This window comes from Balaenoptera musculus, chromosome 5 (assembly GCF_009873245.2).
Source record: "Balaenoptera musculus isolate JJ_BM4_2016_0621 chromosome 5, mBalMus1.pri.v3, whole genome shotgun sequence".
In the NCBI taxonomy this organism is placed as follows: domain Eukaryota; kingdom Metazoa; phylum Chordata; class Mammalia; order Artiodactyla; family Balaenopteridae; genus Balaenoptera; species Balaenoptera musculus.
In genome coordinates, this window is record NC_045789.1 from 26,188,010 (window position 1) to 26,207,674 (window position 19,665).

Consider the following 19,665-nt stretch of genomic DNA (forward strand, 5'->3'; position numbering starts at 1 on the left):
CATTATCCTGATAGAAGCAAACTATTATTAACGGAGTTAAGATAAACTGGATGACTTCTTTTTCCTCTTGAGAGGCTGAATACACAAACTGATCATATATGACAATGGAGCTCTGACCCACAACCTGTGTAGCAACCAGCCTGAGAAGCTAAACCACAAAAGCCTCCACGGCAATCTTCCCAGAATTATCAGGACTTGGTCAGTGACTGCCAACTTCTCTATTTGTTGCCTCAAACTCAGGACCAACCAGAGAAAACCAAATGTGCTCTTCAAACCAATCATGTACATAAGATGGCCCGCTTCTAGTTAGTCCACATCTAGCTGTTCCATGCCCACGATCTGTAATCAGAGCATACCACTATAAAGTTTTTCTACTCTGCCTAGAGCAAGTGATGGTCACTTCGTTTCTCATTTGGGTGGTCTTCATTTATTTCCACACTCATAATAAGCTACCAGTCTCAAACTATAGGTTTCATCTTTTACTCCAATGCAATTTGGTCTAATTAATCTGCCGTATCACACATTGGCTGTACAGTGCTGCGCAAACCACTTTACCTTCTGTGTCTGTTTCTCTTTCTGCAAAATGGGGACAAATATTACCAATTTCACAAGAGCTAATGTGAAGGCCAAATAAGTTAACACATGTAAAACACCTGTACTAGGACCTGGCACAATACATGTAACTAACAAATAAACGTTAGCTATCATCATCATCAAAGTCCAAATCTTCTGTCATCTAAATTTTATCTTCCACTGAGTGCCTAAGATCTTCGTAAGTCCAAACTAAGGGCCCAATAATAAGTTTACGTCTTATTTTTCTACCCTGAAGATTGTGTAGTGTGTGTTTGTGTGTGTGTATATATGTATGCGTGTGTACATATGTGTCTATAAAATCATTTGAAATTAGTTAAGTAAAATTAGAAGATGAATTTATTAAAAGTACATCTGGGCCTTCCCTGGTAGTGCAGTGGTTAAGAATCTGCCTGCCAATGCAGGGGTCACTGGTTTGATCCCTGGTCGGGGAAGATCCCACATGCCATGGAGCAACTAAGCCCGTGTGCCACAACTACTGAGCCTGTGCACCTAGAGCCCGTGCTCCGCAACAAGAGGAGCCACCACAATGAGAAGCCCAAGCACCGCAACGAAGAGTAGCCCCCGCTTGCCACAACTAGAGAAAGCCTGCGTGCAGCAACGAAGACCCAACGCAGCCAAAAATTTAAAAAACTAAAAAATAAGTAAGTAATAAAATAAAAGTACATCTTTCTCATTCCAAAACATATCATATATGTTTGTGGCAATGGTAGGGAAGAAAAAATGTTTTTTCCTTCTACCATCCTAGGTTCTCTGGCTGAAGCCCTGCAAAATTAGACTGACAAAAGATTAACAAGAGAAAACCAAACAATTGATTAATGTGTAGTGCACATAATGCAAGAGAAACCTCAAAGAAGAGTAATTCAAGGGGTGGTTAGAATTTAGGCTTCTATAGCGTCCTCACAAAAGAACAATAAATTTGTAGAGAAGTGACAAGGCAAAGGACAAGGTTTTAGGCTTTCAAAGGGTGTAAACTGTGGGAAGGTAAATATATGGGGGAAAGGAATGGAACAAGGTTTGTGCAGATCCATCTGGGTGCCAACCTTCTATTTTCCTCATAGCTATGAAACTTCCCTGGGAGGGGAGAGTTATGGCATTCCTCATTTTCCAAAAGTTTCTGCTTTTAGCTCCAGGAAGGCTTCTTTCTGCATCTGTTGATTCTCATTTGCTTCCAGCTCACAATAATCCTCATGCCAAAGTGGCATATTTTGGAGTGGATATTCTCGTCTCTGAAGGTACCCCCTACCCGCTTCTGCTTCCCCCCTTTATCCTTAACAGGCATTTCCCCCAATCAATCTCTTGCATGTCTGATCCTGTCTTAGTGTCTGCTTCCACGAGGGCATGAACACGATATGTAAATAAAATGCCAACCAGCTGGAAGATACAATTACAATCACAATTTCCACCTTAAGGTATTGAGTTGGAATCAAAGTTGCATAAGATTTACCAGTTTTGTAAAGGAAGCTATAGCATCATGAAAATAACTACTTCATTGAGAATTTAACTATAACTCCAGAATTAAAATTCGATCTATTTCCAAATATCATGGTACATTAATTCAAAATACTGAAAAAACTGTAGAAGAAGAAAATTCAATGGTAAATGAATTTAGATTTTAAGTGCTCACCAAAAGGAGTGACAAAAGTGACAAGTAGGAGTGGCCTGCAAAGGTTACAGAGTCTTACAAACTTGTTACAAAGTCAAGGTCACTGCCCTTTAATTCCTGATTTTCTTACAAAATAGTAAGTAAATGGGTGATGACTCCTTTGACTTCCGTCCTTCTCTTTTATGTCTGAATGTGAGACTTACAAAATCTCTACTTCCTTCCTCTAGCTAGGCTCTGAAGTAGCCCATCTTCTGAGGGCAGAACCAAAAGTTGTGCTATTTTAAGAATGCAGCTCAGTGGGTCTCCTGACTGGTAACCAAGTCACAGGATTTCCCCACTTACATACACTCTGGGGCATTTACTATGGACAGAAGATTAAGTTCAGCACTTGTGAAGAGCATCTATTTTGAGAGAAGTCAAAAGCTGAAAGAATTTTTTAGAATTTATGAGATATTAAGTTCATATCTCCTTTCATGATTCTTACCTAAAGAGGTAAGAATCTAATTTTCAAATGGGTGAAATTAACCTCCGGCTCTCACAAAAACATACTTCAAATACAACTTAGCTGAATGTATTTCCAGTGCAATTGAGCTTAGAACTGACCTTTGATTAAATTTAAACCATGAATGAAAATTAAAAGGATCAGAGTGCTTGAATGGGAATATTAGTAGAGTTTTTAATAAAAAAATTAATTTTCTGTGACACCAATAGGCTGTAGACAGATGCTGGAGATGCCAATCAACGTTTTGCATCTATAACTCTTCTTTTTAAGAGAACCTGCCTCCCATCCTGGCTCCTGCTCAAGAGGTAGACCTAGGTAACTATATTGGTATCTAGTGGCCCCGACCCCTATTAACACCAAATGAACCTGGGATGAGCACCTGATCTAAACTGGGCTAATCCATCTCCCAACACCAGGAATTTGGAATTGAAACACTGATAGTAATCCATGAGATACTGCAATGCATAGTCAACTAGAAACTGGGCAGACCAAATGCATTGTACTTAATCAAGAGCAGAGAAACCAAGAGAAAGTAGAGAAAGCCATTCTAGAAAGACATGCAGGAGAATGACAAAAATATATACTACAGTGGTTACCAGCATGGACTTGAGTTGAATTCTAGTTCTTCCACTTATTGTAGAATAAAGAAAAATTATCCAGTTAGGAAGCTACATGATAGTCCAAATGAGAAGTATTTATAATAATTGGGGGCAATGGTGTGTAGGGAAAAATGTGCTTCAATGAAAACTATGACTTGTCTAAAGCCTAGAGGACAACCCTCCGGGTTTTCTGATTCTGCAGCAGTTATTTCACAATTCTAAATCACAAATAACTGATACAAATGCAAAATAATTCTTGCCTATAGCAATGCAAATACTGTCTTGTTCCACAGAGAGTAAACTGACTTTCTTTCCCCACTGTGGAACTGGTTTTCCCTCCTTTGCACATTCATTTCAACATTCCTTTACTTCTCATAAATTTGTGCTTTTTTGACTTCTCCTTTGAACTGGTTGTAACATCTCATTAATTTCCTCATTAACTAGTTAAATAAAACATACATTTAATATGCATTCTTTTTCATATATGTATGAGAGTCATAATTTTACTTTTTTGAAAAAAATTTTTAGACCGTTTTGAAAGTCTTCCACCAAGATGCCCAGTGGATTCCCCTAACAGGACCAGGTAAACTTTGCCATGAAAAAGTGCACCTCATGGGGAGTTTAAGTCCATGTCTGTCTTTTCTTGGCTCTCAGAGGTGAATCCAAAGCAGCAGATTTGCTGCTTTTCTATTTTTAATTTCCCTATTAATTTTGTTTTGGTTTTGGTTCTTTTGTATCTGATCAATTATTTTCCATTAGTGGCAGCAGTGACTGGTGATTTGGTTTTGTAGTCTGACCATTTGGTGATTTCCCTAAAAGAATTAGTGTTTTCTTTAAATTCCTTGAAATTCAAGGGCTACAAACCATATAAGATCTCATTAAGTTATTTTAATAAAAGCATTTGAATGCTAACATTTAATAAGCTAATTATAAATAATTGTTACCCAGTTTTTTTATACAACTTTAAAAATAATTTTATTTATTTTTGGCTGCGTTGGATCTTCGTTGCTGTGCGTGGGCGAGCGGGGGCTACTCTTTGTTGCGGTGCACGGGCTCTAGGCTCGGGTTTCAGTAGTTGTGGCATGCGGGCTCAGTAGTTGTGGCTCTCAGGTTCTAGAGTGCAGGCTCTGTAGTTGTGACACACTGGCTTAGTTGCTTCGCGTCACATGGTATCTTCCTGGACCAGGGCTCGAACCCGTGTCCCCTGCATTGACAGGTGGTTTCTTTTTTTTTCCTTTTTTAACATCTTTATTGGAGTATAATTGCTTTACAATGTTGTGTTAGTTTCTGCTGTATAACAAAGTGAATCAGCTATAAGTATACATATATTCCCCATATCCCTTCCCTCCTGCATCTCCCTCCCACCCTCCCTATCCCACGCCTGTAGGTGGTCACAAAGCACCCAGCTGATCTCCCCATGCGATGCAGCTGCTTCCCACCAGCTATCTATTTTACATTTGGTAGTGTATATATGTCAATGCTACTCTCTCACTTCATCCTAGCTTACCCTTCCCACTCCCTGGGTCCTCAAGTCCATTCTCTACATCTTGATGTAGAGAATGTGTCTTTATTCCTGTCTGGCAAGCAGATTCTTAACTACTGCGTCACCAGGGAAGTCCCCATTACCTAATTATTAAAACACCAAGACTTCAGACTTTGAGCAGACTCTCAGGTAGTAATTTGCTAAAAATGTCACAGATATTCTCTTGAATTTTCGTAGCTGTTCTCACATGCCCATACTACAAAACTACACATTAGGAAAACAGAAATTTCATTGTGAGAATTTAGGCTGATGCCCAGAAGTGTCATACATAATGACAGTTCAGATAAATGTCTGTAAATTTATATACTTTAAACAAAGCTTTTGTGGGCCATCTGAGAAGAAGAGTTGGAGAAATAAATGAGAACTCCAATTAGGTAAGAATATTTTATGTGACAGACCTTACACTAATAAATAGTTGTCCTCTACCATCTCTGTGCACTAGAGTTACCTACAGAAAATTCTCTTTGGAGAGGATACTGATACCCCAGGACTATGAAGATTCTGATTCATTTTTTTCTCTATCTCTCTGGTGCATGTTGATGTCTTTTCATCCTCACACTTAGCTTATAATTGTGATATGCCTTGACTAAAGATGAATAAACTGAAGTTTAGAGAAAAAAAAGCAGTAGTGTTTTATAGAGATCTATTTCCTGCTGAGTGAAAGACAAAAGAGTATTGGGCTTGTTAGTCTTTTGTTTGTCTGTTTATCTATTTCGAGTTCAACTCAATTAAGAATTTTCTGACCACCAGGAAGAATAGCTCTTTAATACCTGGACCAGAGACATATTGTGATGTTGTGTTTATTTTTGCTTGACTTGTGGCTGAAATCTTAGAATTGAAACTGTAAGTGCTCTCTATGTAGGTCTGTAATTCAGAAAGACCTTTACTTTTCATTGTGTAAGTGTGTAATGTTTTCCCATCTTAGGGTGTTATTTACTGAATAGGTTAAAACTCTTAAATTAAGGGATCTTGTTCTGATTGGCTAATAGAGGTAAATAAGCACTTACATGGATTAAATATTCCTAAAATTCCCAGAAAATAAACTTCTAATACTTTAAATGTGCTAGAATCTAAAAGGAAAGAAAAGTATTCTTAGCAAAACTAACAAGTGACTTTTTAGGAAGCCAAGCTCACAGAATATAGATGAACCTTTGGCAAACAAAACTAGTTTAATATTTTGGTTTAATAAATCCAGCTGTGCCTTTTCTGATTTATCACTGTTAAGGATAATGCAAGCCTACATTTTACTCTCGTTGGGAATGATCTTCCTAAATTTATACTGGCTTATTGATCAAATAAGCTAGCATTACTTTCACTTAATGTTTAAGATTAAAAATATATAAATTTGTGCTTAACTAAATTGAATTATTATTCTGATTTTCAATAGAAGTTACATTTTATAGTATGTTAGATTGAAAATAATTTATTTAGGTAACTTAAAATCTTAGGCTTATATAATTAATTCCCAGATATTCATTGGATGCCTAAATTATCAATCTTTCTAAATCATGGAATGGAAACATTGATCACTAAGCGGGTATTTCTTTGGGTCTGTTAACGAATGTGCTTATTTTTGCCACTTTGAGAAGCCCTATAAAGGATGTGTGTGGCTATAGAAAGTTGTGTTGTGTGTATTCATAAGCTTTGCTAGTCTGCTAAAATGTCATATATTATACAGTTCCCAATTACTTACCCTGTAGTTTTTGTAAAATAAAAGTTACTTTGGTTAAAAGTTACTATTAATACAAATGATTGAGACCATATACTTAAAAGCAATAGTTTCAGAGAAATACAACTGTGTACATACTTTTGTTTTTCAAGGAAAATAATTTTTTCGTGAAGCAGCCATTCTCAGGGTTTTTGGTCTACAAACTCCTTTGTACCACATTTACACCAGCAATGTGTGAGTGATTCATTTTATTGGTATCCTCACCAGCATTTGTTGTTGTCATTATTTTTAATTTTAGCCATTCTGTTAGGTATGAAGTGACATCTTATTGTGGTGTTAATTTGCATTTTTCTAATGGCTAATGCTTTTGAACCTCTTTTGATGTGCTAATTTGCCATCTGTATATCTTCCTCAGTGAAATGTCTCTTCATTTATTTCCCCCATGTTCTAAATAGACTGTTTGCTTTTTTTCCTGTTGAATTTTGAGAGTTCTTTACATATTCTAGACACTCATCCTTTGTCTGATATGTGTTTTGTAAATATTTTCTCCCACTCTGCAGCTTGTCATCTCACCTTCTTGACAGTCTCTTATAGAGCAAAAGCTTTTAATTTTGTGATTCATTTTGTTAATTTTTCCTTCCACTGATCATGCTTTTGGTGTCAAAGGTTAAGAACTCTATGCCCAGACGTAGATCCTTAGCATTTTCTCCTATTTTTTTCTAAAATTTTATAGTTTTCTGCTTTACATTAAATCTACTATCCATTTTGAGTTAATTTTTGTACAAAGTGTGAGATTTAGGTCAAGGTTCCTTTTTTTTTTCTTCCTGTGGACATTTCTCCAGGACCGTTTGTTGAAAAGCCTCTTTGCACTGAGTCTACGTGTTCATTGCTAGTTTATTGAAATAGAGTTGATTTTTGAATGTTTATTTTATATCTTGAAAACTTGCAGAACTCACTTATCAGGCCTTTGGATTTTTTGTAGATTTCTTGGAATTATCTATGTAAATAATAATGTAATTGACAAATAGGGACAGTTTTATATTTCCTTTCCAGCACTATATTGAATATCAGTGGTGTGAGCAGAATCCTTGCCTGTTTCTGATCTTAGAGGAAAAACATTCAGTCTCACTAAGCATCATGTTAGCTATAGGTATTTTAGATGTTCTTTATGAAGTGGAGGAAGTCTCCCTCTTTTTCTTCTTCTAGAGTTTTTATCATGAAAAGATGTTGAAATTTTGTCAAATGATTTTTCTACATTGCTTGATATAATCATGTGAGTTTTCTTTTCTAACCTGTTAATATGGCAGATAATATTAATTAATTTTCAAATATTGAACTACTCTTGCATCTCTGGAATAAATCCTATTTGATCAGGGTGCACAATTCTTTTTATACATTGTATAATTGTACTTGCTAATATTTTGTTAAGGATTTTTGCATCTATATTCATCAAGGATATTGGTCTTTCTTTCTTTTATATAGCATCTTTGGTTTGGTATCAGGGTTACAGTAGCTTCATAAAATGATTTGGGAAGTGCATCTTCTTTTATGGAGGAGATTGTGTAGAATTTGTGTAGAATTGTGTAGAAATATATGGTAGAAATCTCCAGTGTAGCCATCTGGGCTTGGAGATTTCTTTTGGGGAGTTTTTAGGTTATGAATTTAATTTCCTAAATAGTTATAAGGCTATTCAAATTATCTATTTCATATTGTCTGAGTTATGGTAGATTTTATTTTTCAAAAAAGCGGTCTATTTCATTTAAGTTGTCAAATTTATGTTTGTAGTATTCCCTTTTACCCTTTTGATGTTTTCAGGGTCAGTAGTCATAGATCCTGTTTCATTCCTAATATTGGTGATCTGTATCTTTTTTCTTTGTCAGTTTTCCTAACAGTTTGTCAATTTTATCCTGTCAAAGAACCAATTCTTTGTTTTATTTTGTCTAAGTTTTTCTGATTTTAATTTCAATGATTTCTGCTCTTGCTTTTATTATTTCCTTTCTTCTGCTTACTCCGGATTTATTTTGCTCTTCTTCTTCTAGGCTTCTGAGATGGAATCTTAGATTTGAAACTATTCCCTTTTTTCTGAATGTAAGCATTCAGTACTATAATTTTCTTTTCAGCATTGCTTTAGCTGTTTTCCACAAATTTTGATATATTGTATTTTTCATTCAGTTCAAAGTACTTTTTCCCTTGAGACCTCCTCTTTGACCCATGGGTTATTTAGAAGTGTGTCATTAAGTTTGGAGATGTAATTTTTGGTTATTGATTTCTAGTTTGATTCCACTGTGGTTGAAGAACACTCTGTATAATTTCAATTCTTTTAAATTTGTTGAGGTTTGTTTTATGGTTTCTCTTGGTATATTTTCTGAAGGTTCTCAAAAAGTATGTATTCTATTTCTGTATGGAATGTTCTATAAACGTTAATTAGATTCTCTTGGTTGATGGAGTTGTTGAGTTCTTCTATACCTTTCCTGATTTTCTGCTTAGTTGTTCTATTAATTATTAAAAGATACCATAGTCTTCACCTATAATTGTGGATTTTTTATTTCTCATTTCAGTTGTCAGTTATTGCTTCTGATATTTTGCAGCTCTGTTGTTTGGTGCATACATGTTTCGAATTGCTATGTGTTCTTGGTGGATTGACACTTTCATCATTATGCAACGTTTTTGCTGTTTGTAATTTCCTTTGCTCTGAAGTCTACCTAATAATGATATAGTCACCCTTGTTTTCATTTGAATAACATTTGAGGTATACATCTTCCCATCTTCTTACTTTCAATCTTTTGAGCAAGGGAACCCCAAATTTCTTAACCACAGCTTTGGCTACAGTTAATTCTTTTGAAAATATGTCAGGAGTAGTGGTGGTTAAAATTTAATTTGGGATTATAATATTTGGGTTCCAAGAAGTTTTTTACCTAGAGCCAATTCAAGAAAGAAGAAAATATCTTTCACAAGGAAGGAAATGCACAGAGGACTCGAATTTTTAACTTGTAAATAGTAGGGGAAAAAAAGGTAATTTTAAATGACTACATAAATACATGAATTAACACCCAGAAGACACAAAGTCACCCACTGATATGAGTTGGTGACCAAATATGAGGGGGATGCATTGGAACCTTACTTAATGTTTTTGTTTAATTGAAATCCCCTTATGTGGCCAATGACCTAAGTAGGAGAATTCTGAAAAAGATACATATGTGATCATTAGTATCTAGTGTTGGAAATCCCCATTCTTAAGATACTCACAAACTCAACACTGTTTTATTGCTGTCATGTAGTAATCAGACTTTATTTTCCTAGGCTTTCACAAAATAAATGAGTATGTGAGGAAGACAGCCTCAACATTACTACTTTGCTCTTGATGAACTTCATAAAATCCTTTCTGTTACCATTCAAGGCCAAAATGTTGAGAGAGTCCTGGCTTTTTGGCATCTTTTGTCCTCTGGCAATATCTCTTTGCTCCACTCTATTCAGCATACAACATGCTGTTCTAGCACACTAAATCCAATAGAGGGAATTTTAGGTGTAAACAAAATGCATTTGCATATTTGAGATTAACATGATTTTACATTGCAGTATTCTATGTCTGGGAACATGGTTAAAGTAGTAATTCCTTCTAGTGTTTTTGTGACCCTACTCCCTTTACCCTCCTCCTTATTAAAAAACAATTAGATTACCCTTCCTACAGCTAGAGTCTGACCGTTAAGCTTATGATTCTTCAAGATTAGAATACCTAAGACTTGAACCCAGAGCTCACTCTATGTCAGGCACTGTATTAAACACCCTACGTACACTAGGGTGTTTTACAATTAAATGATTAAATGTCATTTAATTCTTATGACATTATTATAAGAATGCTATCCAAACATAAAGTTGGCATAATATAATAGCAAAAAGATGAGAAAAGACTGACTTCAAAGAAGTTAGATAACTTGCCTGCATTCACACAACTACTAAGTTCTTGAGCCTGCATGGGAATCTAGGCTTGCCTGACTCACCAACCTATTCTCTTGCCACTATACCAATCCTATGTTATACTATCAATTTTGGAACTAGCTGTTAATTTTAGCCTCTTAGTATTTGAAGAACAACAGGCCTTTGTCATTTGGCCACCATATAAGTACTACCATCTGCCTAACTCAATTAATGTCCCTATAGCTCAATTTCCGGGCATCCTGTCTTTTCTGTAACTCCTCTCTCCCCTTCCTCCCTGCTTCTAGACCCTGCTCAAAATTGGTTTCTCTGTCCCTGTTGTTAGATTAGTGATTCAAACATTCAAACATTGTTTCCTCTTCGTCCTTTCTTTTTTTTTTTTTTTTTGGCTGCATTGGGTCTTCGTTGCTGCGCGGGCTTTCTCTAGCTGCAGCAAACAGGGGCTTCTCTTGTTGTGGAGCATGGGTTCTAGGCGCGCGGGCTCAGTTGTTGTGATTCGTGGGCTCTAGAGCACAGGCTCAGTAGTTGTGGCGCACAGGCTTAGTTGCTCTGCCTCATGTGGGATCTTCCCAGACCAGGGCTCGAACTCATGTCCCTTGCACTGGCAGGTGGATTCTTTAACTAGGGAAGTCCCTTCCTCCTTTGTTTTAAGTACCTTTTCTCTATAATTTCCCCCACAAGATTCTCATACAGCATTCATATGCTCATATGAGAAACACACTCACAATATAAATGTGTATGTTAAAAAAGACAGTTGTCATTTTGGAGGCAATTTTATTTATTGTTTTTCTTGTTATTTGTTTTTCTTAAATTGTTGTCAGACTTAAGCTTCATCCATTTATATATTCAGTATATTTTTAGGGTTTCCAAACCAGGACCCAAGATATTTACTTTTCATTATAGAGTGAAGAAATACTCTGAATATTAAATAAATGCTATATTCTTTCTACTTAATGTCAATACTAAATAAATATTTACTCGTAAGTATTTATTTTATTTTTATTTTTTAAAATATTTATTTGGTTGCGCTGGGTCTTAGTTGTGGCAGGCTGGTTCCTTAGCTGTGGCATGCGAACTCTTAGTTGTGGCATGCATGTGGGATCCAGTTCCCTGACCAGGGACTGAACCCGGGCCCCCTGCATTGGGAGTGCAGAGTCTTAACCACTGTGTCATCAGGGAAGTTCCCATAAGTATTTATTGAGTGTCTATATGTCAGCTACTCCCCTAGACACTAAATTTTTACCCTTCCACACAATCTTTTTTTTGGTGAAAGTATTTTTTAAATATTAAAAATAAGTTTGCTCAATAAAATAATACACAAATTCATTTTAGAAAAAATAAAAAAATACAAACAAAAAAGAATTAGGAAATATACACCAACAACAATCACTTTCAATACTTTTATGATCATCCTTCCAAAGTTTTGTTCATATTTTTGAACTGTTAAATTTTCTTTTCAGTTAACACTATAAAATAAACATTCTTCTACATTAATGGTTGTTAAAGGTCAATAATAGTTCATTTTGTGGGTGTACAATAGTTTTAAAATCATACCTTCAATGTTGGACTCTTAGCCTATTGCTAGCTTTTTTGCAATTACATGCGAAGCCTGCGACGAACATCATTTAGGTATTTTTCTTTTCATGTATCCTTAGGCGGTTCCTTATAGTCTCAGAAATAGCATTTATAATGGGCTGGGGGACATTTTTCCAGATCTCAATTAAAGAATTATCACTCGATTGGTTAAAAGTTTGCAGGCTATATATTCAAAGGAGATCCCTTCTGTTTGAAATTCAACATAATCAACAGTTTGCTCAAACCTTAACTCTTTAAAAGTGTGTCTCCTTTATTCAATACGTACTGATAGGATACTGGACATGGGGATACAAAGATGAATAAGAGCCTGTGCAAGGCAGACAGCAATTTACTGCAGTGTGCAGATTTGCTACTGAAAAGAACACGCTGTGCTTAAAATCTGCAGCAGATGGGTGCGCAAGACCCTCAGGCTGTGTTGAAGAGAGGGCAAGGCAGTGTACAAACCAGTGGTGATTAGTTGTAACATTTCTTAAGGAGAAGAGAATGTACATTTTAATTTAATATTTGGTGGTTGAGGAAAAGATACAACCTATCGCCTCTTATCTATTGATTACTCTTGTTTCTCACTTACATGGTGGTGGGCACAGTTTGCTTACTTTTAGCATGTAAATTCAGAGGAAATATCGCCTAACTCTGCACCGAAGAGTAGAAGGAATTTAGAAATGACTGATATAGCTAACATCTGATGACAGAAAAATAAAAAATCACACTAACGGGCACTTTTCCTTAGACAACAGAACAGTGAGACGTCAACTGGGATAACCACAACGTCGTCAACACAGTGGCGTCACGCCTATAAGTGGAGTCGGTTAAAGTGTTAAGGCCTGCACAGGCCTCCATGCTGCAGTAGGCGGCGCAAAACCTGTGCAAATTTTCAGGGAGTGCCGCCGATCGCTGCCAACCAGAGGAGATGCGGCCTCCGGGGACCGTGAGCCATTAAGAACGCCTTTAAGACTGCGCTCGCGTCTTGCCTGGGAGCCGACGCACAAATTTACGCCTCCGAGCTCTCCCTTGAGGCCCCGCCCACTCCTTGCCCTTGAGCTTGCTGGGGGCCCCGGAGGGGGAGTGGCCAAGGGCGAGGAGGAGAGAATGCGCATGCGCAACTGGAACCCAGTCATTTAGCCAACTATCAATCTCGCGAGTGTTGAAAGTCGGTGGCGTAGGTAGTAGACCTGGATGCTGGCGAGATAGATGATATCTACCAGAGGAAGAAGAGGAGGCGGCCAAGTCACTGCCCGTTCCCGGTCCCTCTTTCGCTTTCCTTTCCTTCTCCCTCAACCCTCCGCCCTCCAGTAAATCAGCCCGCCTTCCCTGACCTCAGTGACCCGGGTGACCCCGCCCACTCTAGTCGACGTGATTCCCGCCGTGAGGTAAAGCGCCGGTGGAACCCCGAGCCCGGCGGAAGAGGAGGACGACGAGAGGGGGAGGCTGCTGGGCCTGGCTAGGGCTCGTCGCGGAGCCGCGGCGAAGGGGGCGTTCAGGTGGTCCTCTCGCTCTTCCATCAGCTCATTGCGACGTAGCCTTCCAGGCCTAGGCCTCCTCCTCATCCCTGCCGGGCCCGGCCTCTGGCAGCAGCGGGTGACGCAGAAGGAACATCATGTCGTCCGCGGCCGACCCTCCGCCACCCCCGCCTCCCGAGAGCGCGCCTTCCAAGCCCGCAACCTCGGCCGCCGGCAGCGGGAACAACAACAGCAACAAAGGCGGCCCCGAGGGCGTCGCAGCCCAGGCGGCTGCCTCTGCGGCCAGCGCCGCCGCCGCGGACTCCGAGATGGAGGTGAGGGCGGCTCGTGGCGTGGGGAGAGGGCGGGATGGGGAGGAGGAACTGGTTGCCTCGCTTCTGTGTTAGTGATGAGACGCAGGGCCGAACTTCACCCCTGTGCACCCAGACTCGGCCTCGGACCCTTTGGATCGGAAATGATGCTCTCCCCCTTGCGCCCTGTGCCTAACCTATCCCAGCCGACTCAAATGGATTTCTGGCACTTCACATTTACATTATTTGTCTCTTTGGCGAACCTTGCCAAACCCTCGAACGCTCTTATTAGACACATGTTCTTGATTACTGAGGCCGAGTGGGATCTACCTTTTTTTTTTTTTTTTTTAAGCTAGACTCCCATAATTCCCTCGCCCATCTCTGAATCTCGATTTTAGTTTCCACTAAACTTGGGGGGAGGGCGAGGGAGATTTCCCCTTAGGAACGAGGGTAGATGGGCGGGGTGGGGAAGGCATTTAAAAGGAGCGCCTCCGAGGACTCGGGCCTCCTTTTCTTCATCCCGGTCCTTGCGGGGGAGGTATCTGTTCCGGGCAGAAACAATGGCGAGAGCTGGATAGCCGAGGGCGCAGTGGGGATAAGCGGGGCGCAGCTGCTCCCTTGGAGGGAGAGGAGGCTCCTCCCAGGCACTGTTCCATGGGGAGGGAAGTGACCAAGGCGGCAGCAGCTGTCTTGAACCCCCACCTCTTTTGGGGGGGGTGATGGATGGATGGATGAATGAAGTAGTGAGTCAGGGGCTTTCAGACCAGCGCAATTCCTCTTTGGGGGCCTTGGCCTTTTTTTTTTGAAAATTGGTACCTTTCGCTGCCGAGCCTGTCTTCTGGGCTGGGGCTGGCCGGCCAGGGGATGGTGACAGTACTGCGGGGGTGGAAAGATTGGGGAACTGCCAGGCGGGTCTCTTCTTGGGTGTGCTCCAAGGCTTTGCGATGTCTGGGAACAAAGTGCTTGCTCCTTCCAGATTTTATTCTTGGCCTTCAGTCTGTTTTGAGATATTTTATAGTTGCAGCCCAAAGATTTCTGGGATTTTTCCATCCTTGGACAGATTGAGCGAAGGTAATACTGCTCTAAAAATGAACGTTGCTGCAGAATTAATAAGGAAATGGTAGCGCAGTTTACCATTGAAGTATTTGGCGCAGTAGTTTTATTTGGGCAACAGCGGTCTAATCTAGAGTGAAGTAACATGTTACTAGTTTTTGAAAGAACTTTTAGGTGACGGTGGGTTTTGGTGGACTAGGACATCTGGTGTTCTGTAGTTTTCAGTGACTTGAGATTTGTTTCAGATTCATATCTGGTGTTGCCTATTTTCTCTTTCTTTAGATTTTAAATGGTTCTTTTGCATTCCCAGGGTTAACTTGGATTCCTGCTGCATGGCTTAAGGGGGTTTGAAGTTTGACACTAAAAGCAATTGTATGTAAATACGCAGTTCTCTGCAAATTGCTGTCCTGAGTTGTCCTCAGCTTCTCAAAAGGGGCTGTCATTCAAATGTTGGAGTAACAACCAAAGCCTCACAGGAGGTGTTACGGAAACATCAGAAAGCAGAATAATTTAAAGCCTAAACTAAATATTTTGGCTTTCAGTTGCTATTTTTAAGTTAAAGTGGAATTAAAGTTTAACTGTGAATATTAATGTTACAACAAGTACCAAATGATGTCAGTGGTATTTTTATTTGCCAGATGGGGAAATTGAGTCTTCTGGTAAATAGAACCTGTGATAGAACCCACATCTGGCTCTGAAGCTGACCCTTTCCCCGAATATCTTGCCTTTTCATATTCTTACAAAAAAGGTGTTTGACGATTTCATTTATTGAAGAATGACTTAGTTATTTTTACCTTCTTAGAATAGGAACATCAGTAATTTTATCAATCTTTTTACTGACTAGTTTTAGTTTTTTTTTTTTTTCCTTCACATTATAGTGTGATTTTTCTTTTCTTGGTCTTTTAATTTGGGTTTTTCCAAAATCATATATTTTCTGACAGAGCCCACTTTCCTAGAAATATTAGCTAGCTTTCCTATGTATTAGGTTAATTTTTTCTTTTTGCTTGGTACTGATAGGTCACGGAAGCAGTCTCATTTTTTGTTTATTATTGTGATCTTTTTGGCAATGTGGATGGGGCCTGTCTTTGTTCATCCTCATTTCTCAGTATTGACTCGACTGATGTAGGTAGGTACACTATATACCAATAACTGTATGACCTCAAGAGTCCTAAATCCAAACCTTTTTTTCCTCTTTTTTTTAGTTAAAACTGAAAGAAATAATGACTGCTGTTGGAAAGCACATCTTATTTTTTTAGGATGTATTTGACCTTTCATGGTATCCCAGTACCATTTTTTGAAGTAGGCTAGGTTGGTGGCTTTGTCGTTTTTACTTGTGGAGACCAGAGATTTGTGATGAGTTTAAGGTTACACAGGTTCCTACAGGTCTTAGCAATGAAGTTAGACTTGAATTTGGGTCAGTTGACCTCTTAATTTTAGTGCTATACCAGCCCCATCCCCCCAACTTCTTAATCACAGGTAGCTTTATTACAGTATGTACTGCCACACACAGATTAGTACATCATTAATTAAAATTAGACTTTCACCAGCTCTTCTTAATGTTCTTTTAATGGATGAGTGGAACTTTGCAGTGTAGTTGTTGCTGTTATTTTGTTGTTTGTGGCGTTTTGAATGTCAGGGTGAATAAATTTGCAAAAATAGCACATTTATTTCCAATTAAGGAATCAGATTGTACTTAAAGGGTATTCACTTTAGGCTGCATTATGAATTTTTTTAATTTTCCAGAAGATGGGAATCAGCGTGACTAATGCGACTCTCCAGGTGTATATTTGTGTAGCAGTACAGTAGATACTGCAATTTTATGATTAAAGGGGAACATATTTTCTTCACATTTTATACTGTTTAATTTAGCATCATAATTTTTGATTAGAATGCGAAACATTTGCTGAAAGTAATTTTGTTCTAGGATGATGGAGATAATAATCTTGTGTTTCAGTCTTGGCAATAGCCATGCAGTTTACGTATTTGGATTAAATAAGTTGTTATCATCATGGTATTTTTCATCAAGGTTTCCTATCAGGTAGGATGACAGCCATTTAAGTATCTGGGAAATTTGGGACAGGAGTGTATTACTTTGAATGTGTTTTGGGCAGAAATCAGTCTAATAATGGTGTGTTGAGTATTCGTGAAGAACAATCCATGATTTTTCCCTCCTACCAGGAAGTATTTGATGATGCGTCTCCTGGAAAGCAAAAAGAAATCCAAGAACCAGATCCTACCTATGAAGAAAAAATGGTATGTTCTAGGCATATGAAGAGTTTTATGTAAGTTTTTATTAGGTGATTAAGTGTACCAAAATTGAAGCACAGATATCCAATTTAAATATGTATAACGTGGAGTACTATAACTTTTGTACCTTACTTGACTTACTTGACTATGTAAAGCAAATATAGAAGTATTGCATGAATTCACATATTATGTAAATATGTGGGTTATGCTAACACCCCTTTTATTTTAAGATTTAGCATTGGGAGTGAGGTGAGTTAAAGACCAGAGAAGTAATTATTCAAGGTAATGTTTACTTTGCATGTGTCTAGCATTGTACTCTACTGGTTATAAAGCAAATAATACATGCTCCTTGCCTACAGCCTTCTTATAATATGGATGGGATCTTTACAAAACAGAATATGAATGTTATACTTGAAAAATACCCAGCTCATGTTTCATATCCTCTTAGGAAACTTCAATTTACCCTGAGTTAACCAGTACCTACAAAGAGCTTTAAATTTAAATTTAGATTCAATAGTAATGACTAATAGTGAATGATTACTATGTAGCAGGCCCCGTTCTAAGTGCTTTGTATGGATTAAACTCATTTAATTGTTCTGAAGTCTTAAAAAGTTAAAATAGCATGTGTAATAATAACACCACTACGCAACACAGTGTGCTTCTTAAGAGTGGGGACAGTGTCTTCATCTTTCTGTCTTCAGCACCCAGAACAATATCTGGCGCATAGTAAATTTTAACCAATCTTACTTTCCCCTTGTTCTTTGACTTTCTCTTCAATATCAATAAATGTTTCTGAATCTCTTAAATAGCTTCAAAATCCTAAAAGTATGCACATGTGTATATGTATACACACATATAATGTGCATAATACATATTGCAATATGTAAAGTAGAAATGTTGTAATATTCTGTATGATTTCTATTACATTTATATATGTGTATATCTGTAACTGTCCTGCTGCCTTTCTTTGCCGTCAAACTTAATTGGAGAAAAAGATATATTTTCCAGCTCTACTTTTCCCATTCATTCCTTTAACCCTTCACAACTTAGATTCTGTCATTAACACTGTACTAGTGATTCTAATGGCCAGTTCTTTGGCTTAATTGTAGTTTGATTTTCCTTGCTGTCACTTGTGTTTGACACCATTGACCACTCCACAGAATTTTTTCTTGCCTTGAGAGACCTTTTTTTCCTTGATGATATCCTATTTACTTGACTATTCCTTTGTCCTTCTCATTACATTCTGAACATTTGTCCTTGGACAGTTTGATCCTTGTCACTGGTTTTCATCTGCCATCTCTAAGTGAATACTTCAGATGCCTCCAACCATTGCATTTTCATTTGTTTGTTGGACATTTAAGTCCCTTTGGTACCTCTTATTTAGGAGTATCCAAAATTGAATTCCTTATCTCTACCCGACACTTCTACTTAGGATTATCTCAATGAATGAAAGTTTCTTTTAATAAATACCCAAGCTGTTACAGTACCTCATAGTTTTAATAGTCTTGGCAAATTTAACTTCATAAATATTTCTCTTATCTTTTCCCCATCATCCTAGTTCAGTATTCTTCTGTTGCATGAATTATTGTGTTGGCATCTTTATTTGGCTCCTTTCTCATATCTGGTTTCTTCCACACCTCTTTGTGTTTTTGCGAAGTATATTTACAACACAAATCTGATTATATAATGGAGGTTTTCCGTGGTTCTTTACAATGCTTCTCATCTTCACGGTTCCCTTTATTGTAAATTTTTTCTCACTTCCTACAGATTTTTTAGTCTCCTAGTTTAATTTCCTTTTTCAACATCATGATCTTGAGAAGCAGTTTTTTTCTAAGCAACTTCTTTATCATCTGCTAGATCCTATTCATAGGTAAGTCTTGATATCCACTCTTCATTCTTGAACCCAGGGTGCTGAGTACTGCTTGAGAAAACTAAAATAATAGTGCTGATTGGTACCGGAATAAGTTTATGGCTTTTACTGTCTTTGCCTTTCAGTATTTATTGCTCAACAGTCCCATTTAGCCGTTCTAAAACTTTGCCACTCTGATGAAGTGTTCTACTCCTTTTCTGCCACACCCTCATTTTCAGTCTTCCTCCACAAAGAATTGCAGGCCCATCATCAGTTTACTTCCTCGCTGTCTCCAAGCATGTACGGCTTCTGCTGCCCTGGTCGTTTCCTTCTGTCTCAGAGGAAGACGCTTTTTCCAAGGCTATTGATATTAATCTTCCATTTGATTTTATGATTCATTTCTTTTAGGTTCCTGATCTTATTCTGTTGTTTCTACTTTTTAGGAAGCGATTTTTCTCCTTAAACCTTTTTTTCTTAATTGAAGTATAGTTGATTTACAGTGTTGTGCCAGTCTGTGCTGTACAGCAAAGCGACTCAGTTTTACACATGTATGCATTCTTTTTTTAATATTCTTTTCCATTATGGTTTATCCCAGGAGATTGGATGTAGTTCTCTGTGCTATAGAGTAGGACTTTATTGTTTATCCATTCTAAATGTAATAGTTTGCATCTACCAACCCCAAATTCCCAGTCCATCCCTCTTCCTCCCCTCCTCCCCGTTGGCAACC

The 19,665-nt window shown here is 38.1% G+C and overlaps 1 protein-coding gene across 1 annotated transcript in view; it reads left to right on the forward strand.

Moving 5' to 3' along the window:
* The first annotated feature begins 13,205 nt into the window (after nt 1-13,205).
* SMARCA5 (SWI/SNF related, matrix associated, actin dependent regulator of chromatin, subfamily a, member 5) overlaps nt 13,206-19,665 on the forward strand; it is a 45,136-nt gene continuing 38,676 nt past the window's right edge. Inside the window, exons 1-2 of the mRNA XM_036852888.1 lie at nt 13,206-13,813; nt 17,021-17,095. Coding sequence (XP_036708783.1) covers nt 13,637-13,813; nt 17,021-17,095 — 252 coding nt within the window. The 5' untranslated portion in view covers nt 13,206-13,636. The remainder of the gene's footprint in view (nt 13,814-17,020; nt 17,096-19,665) is intronic.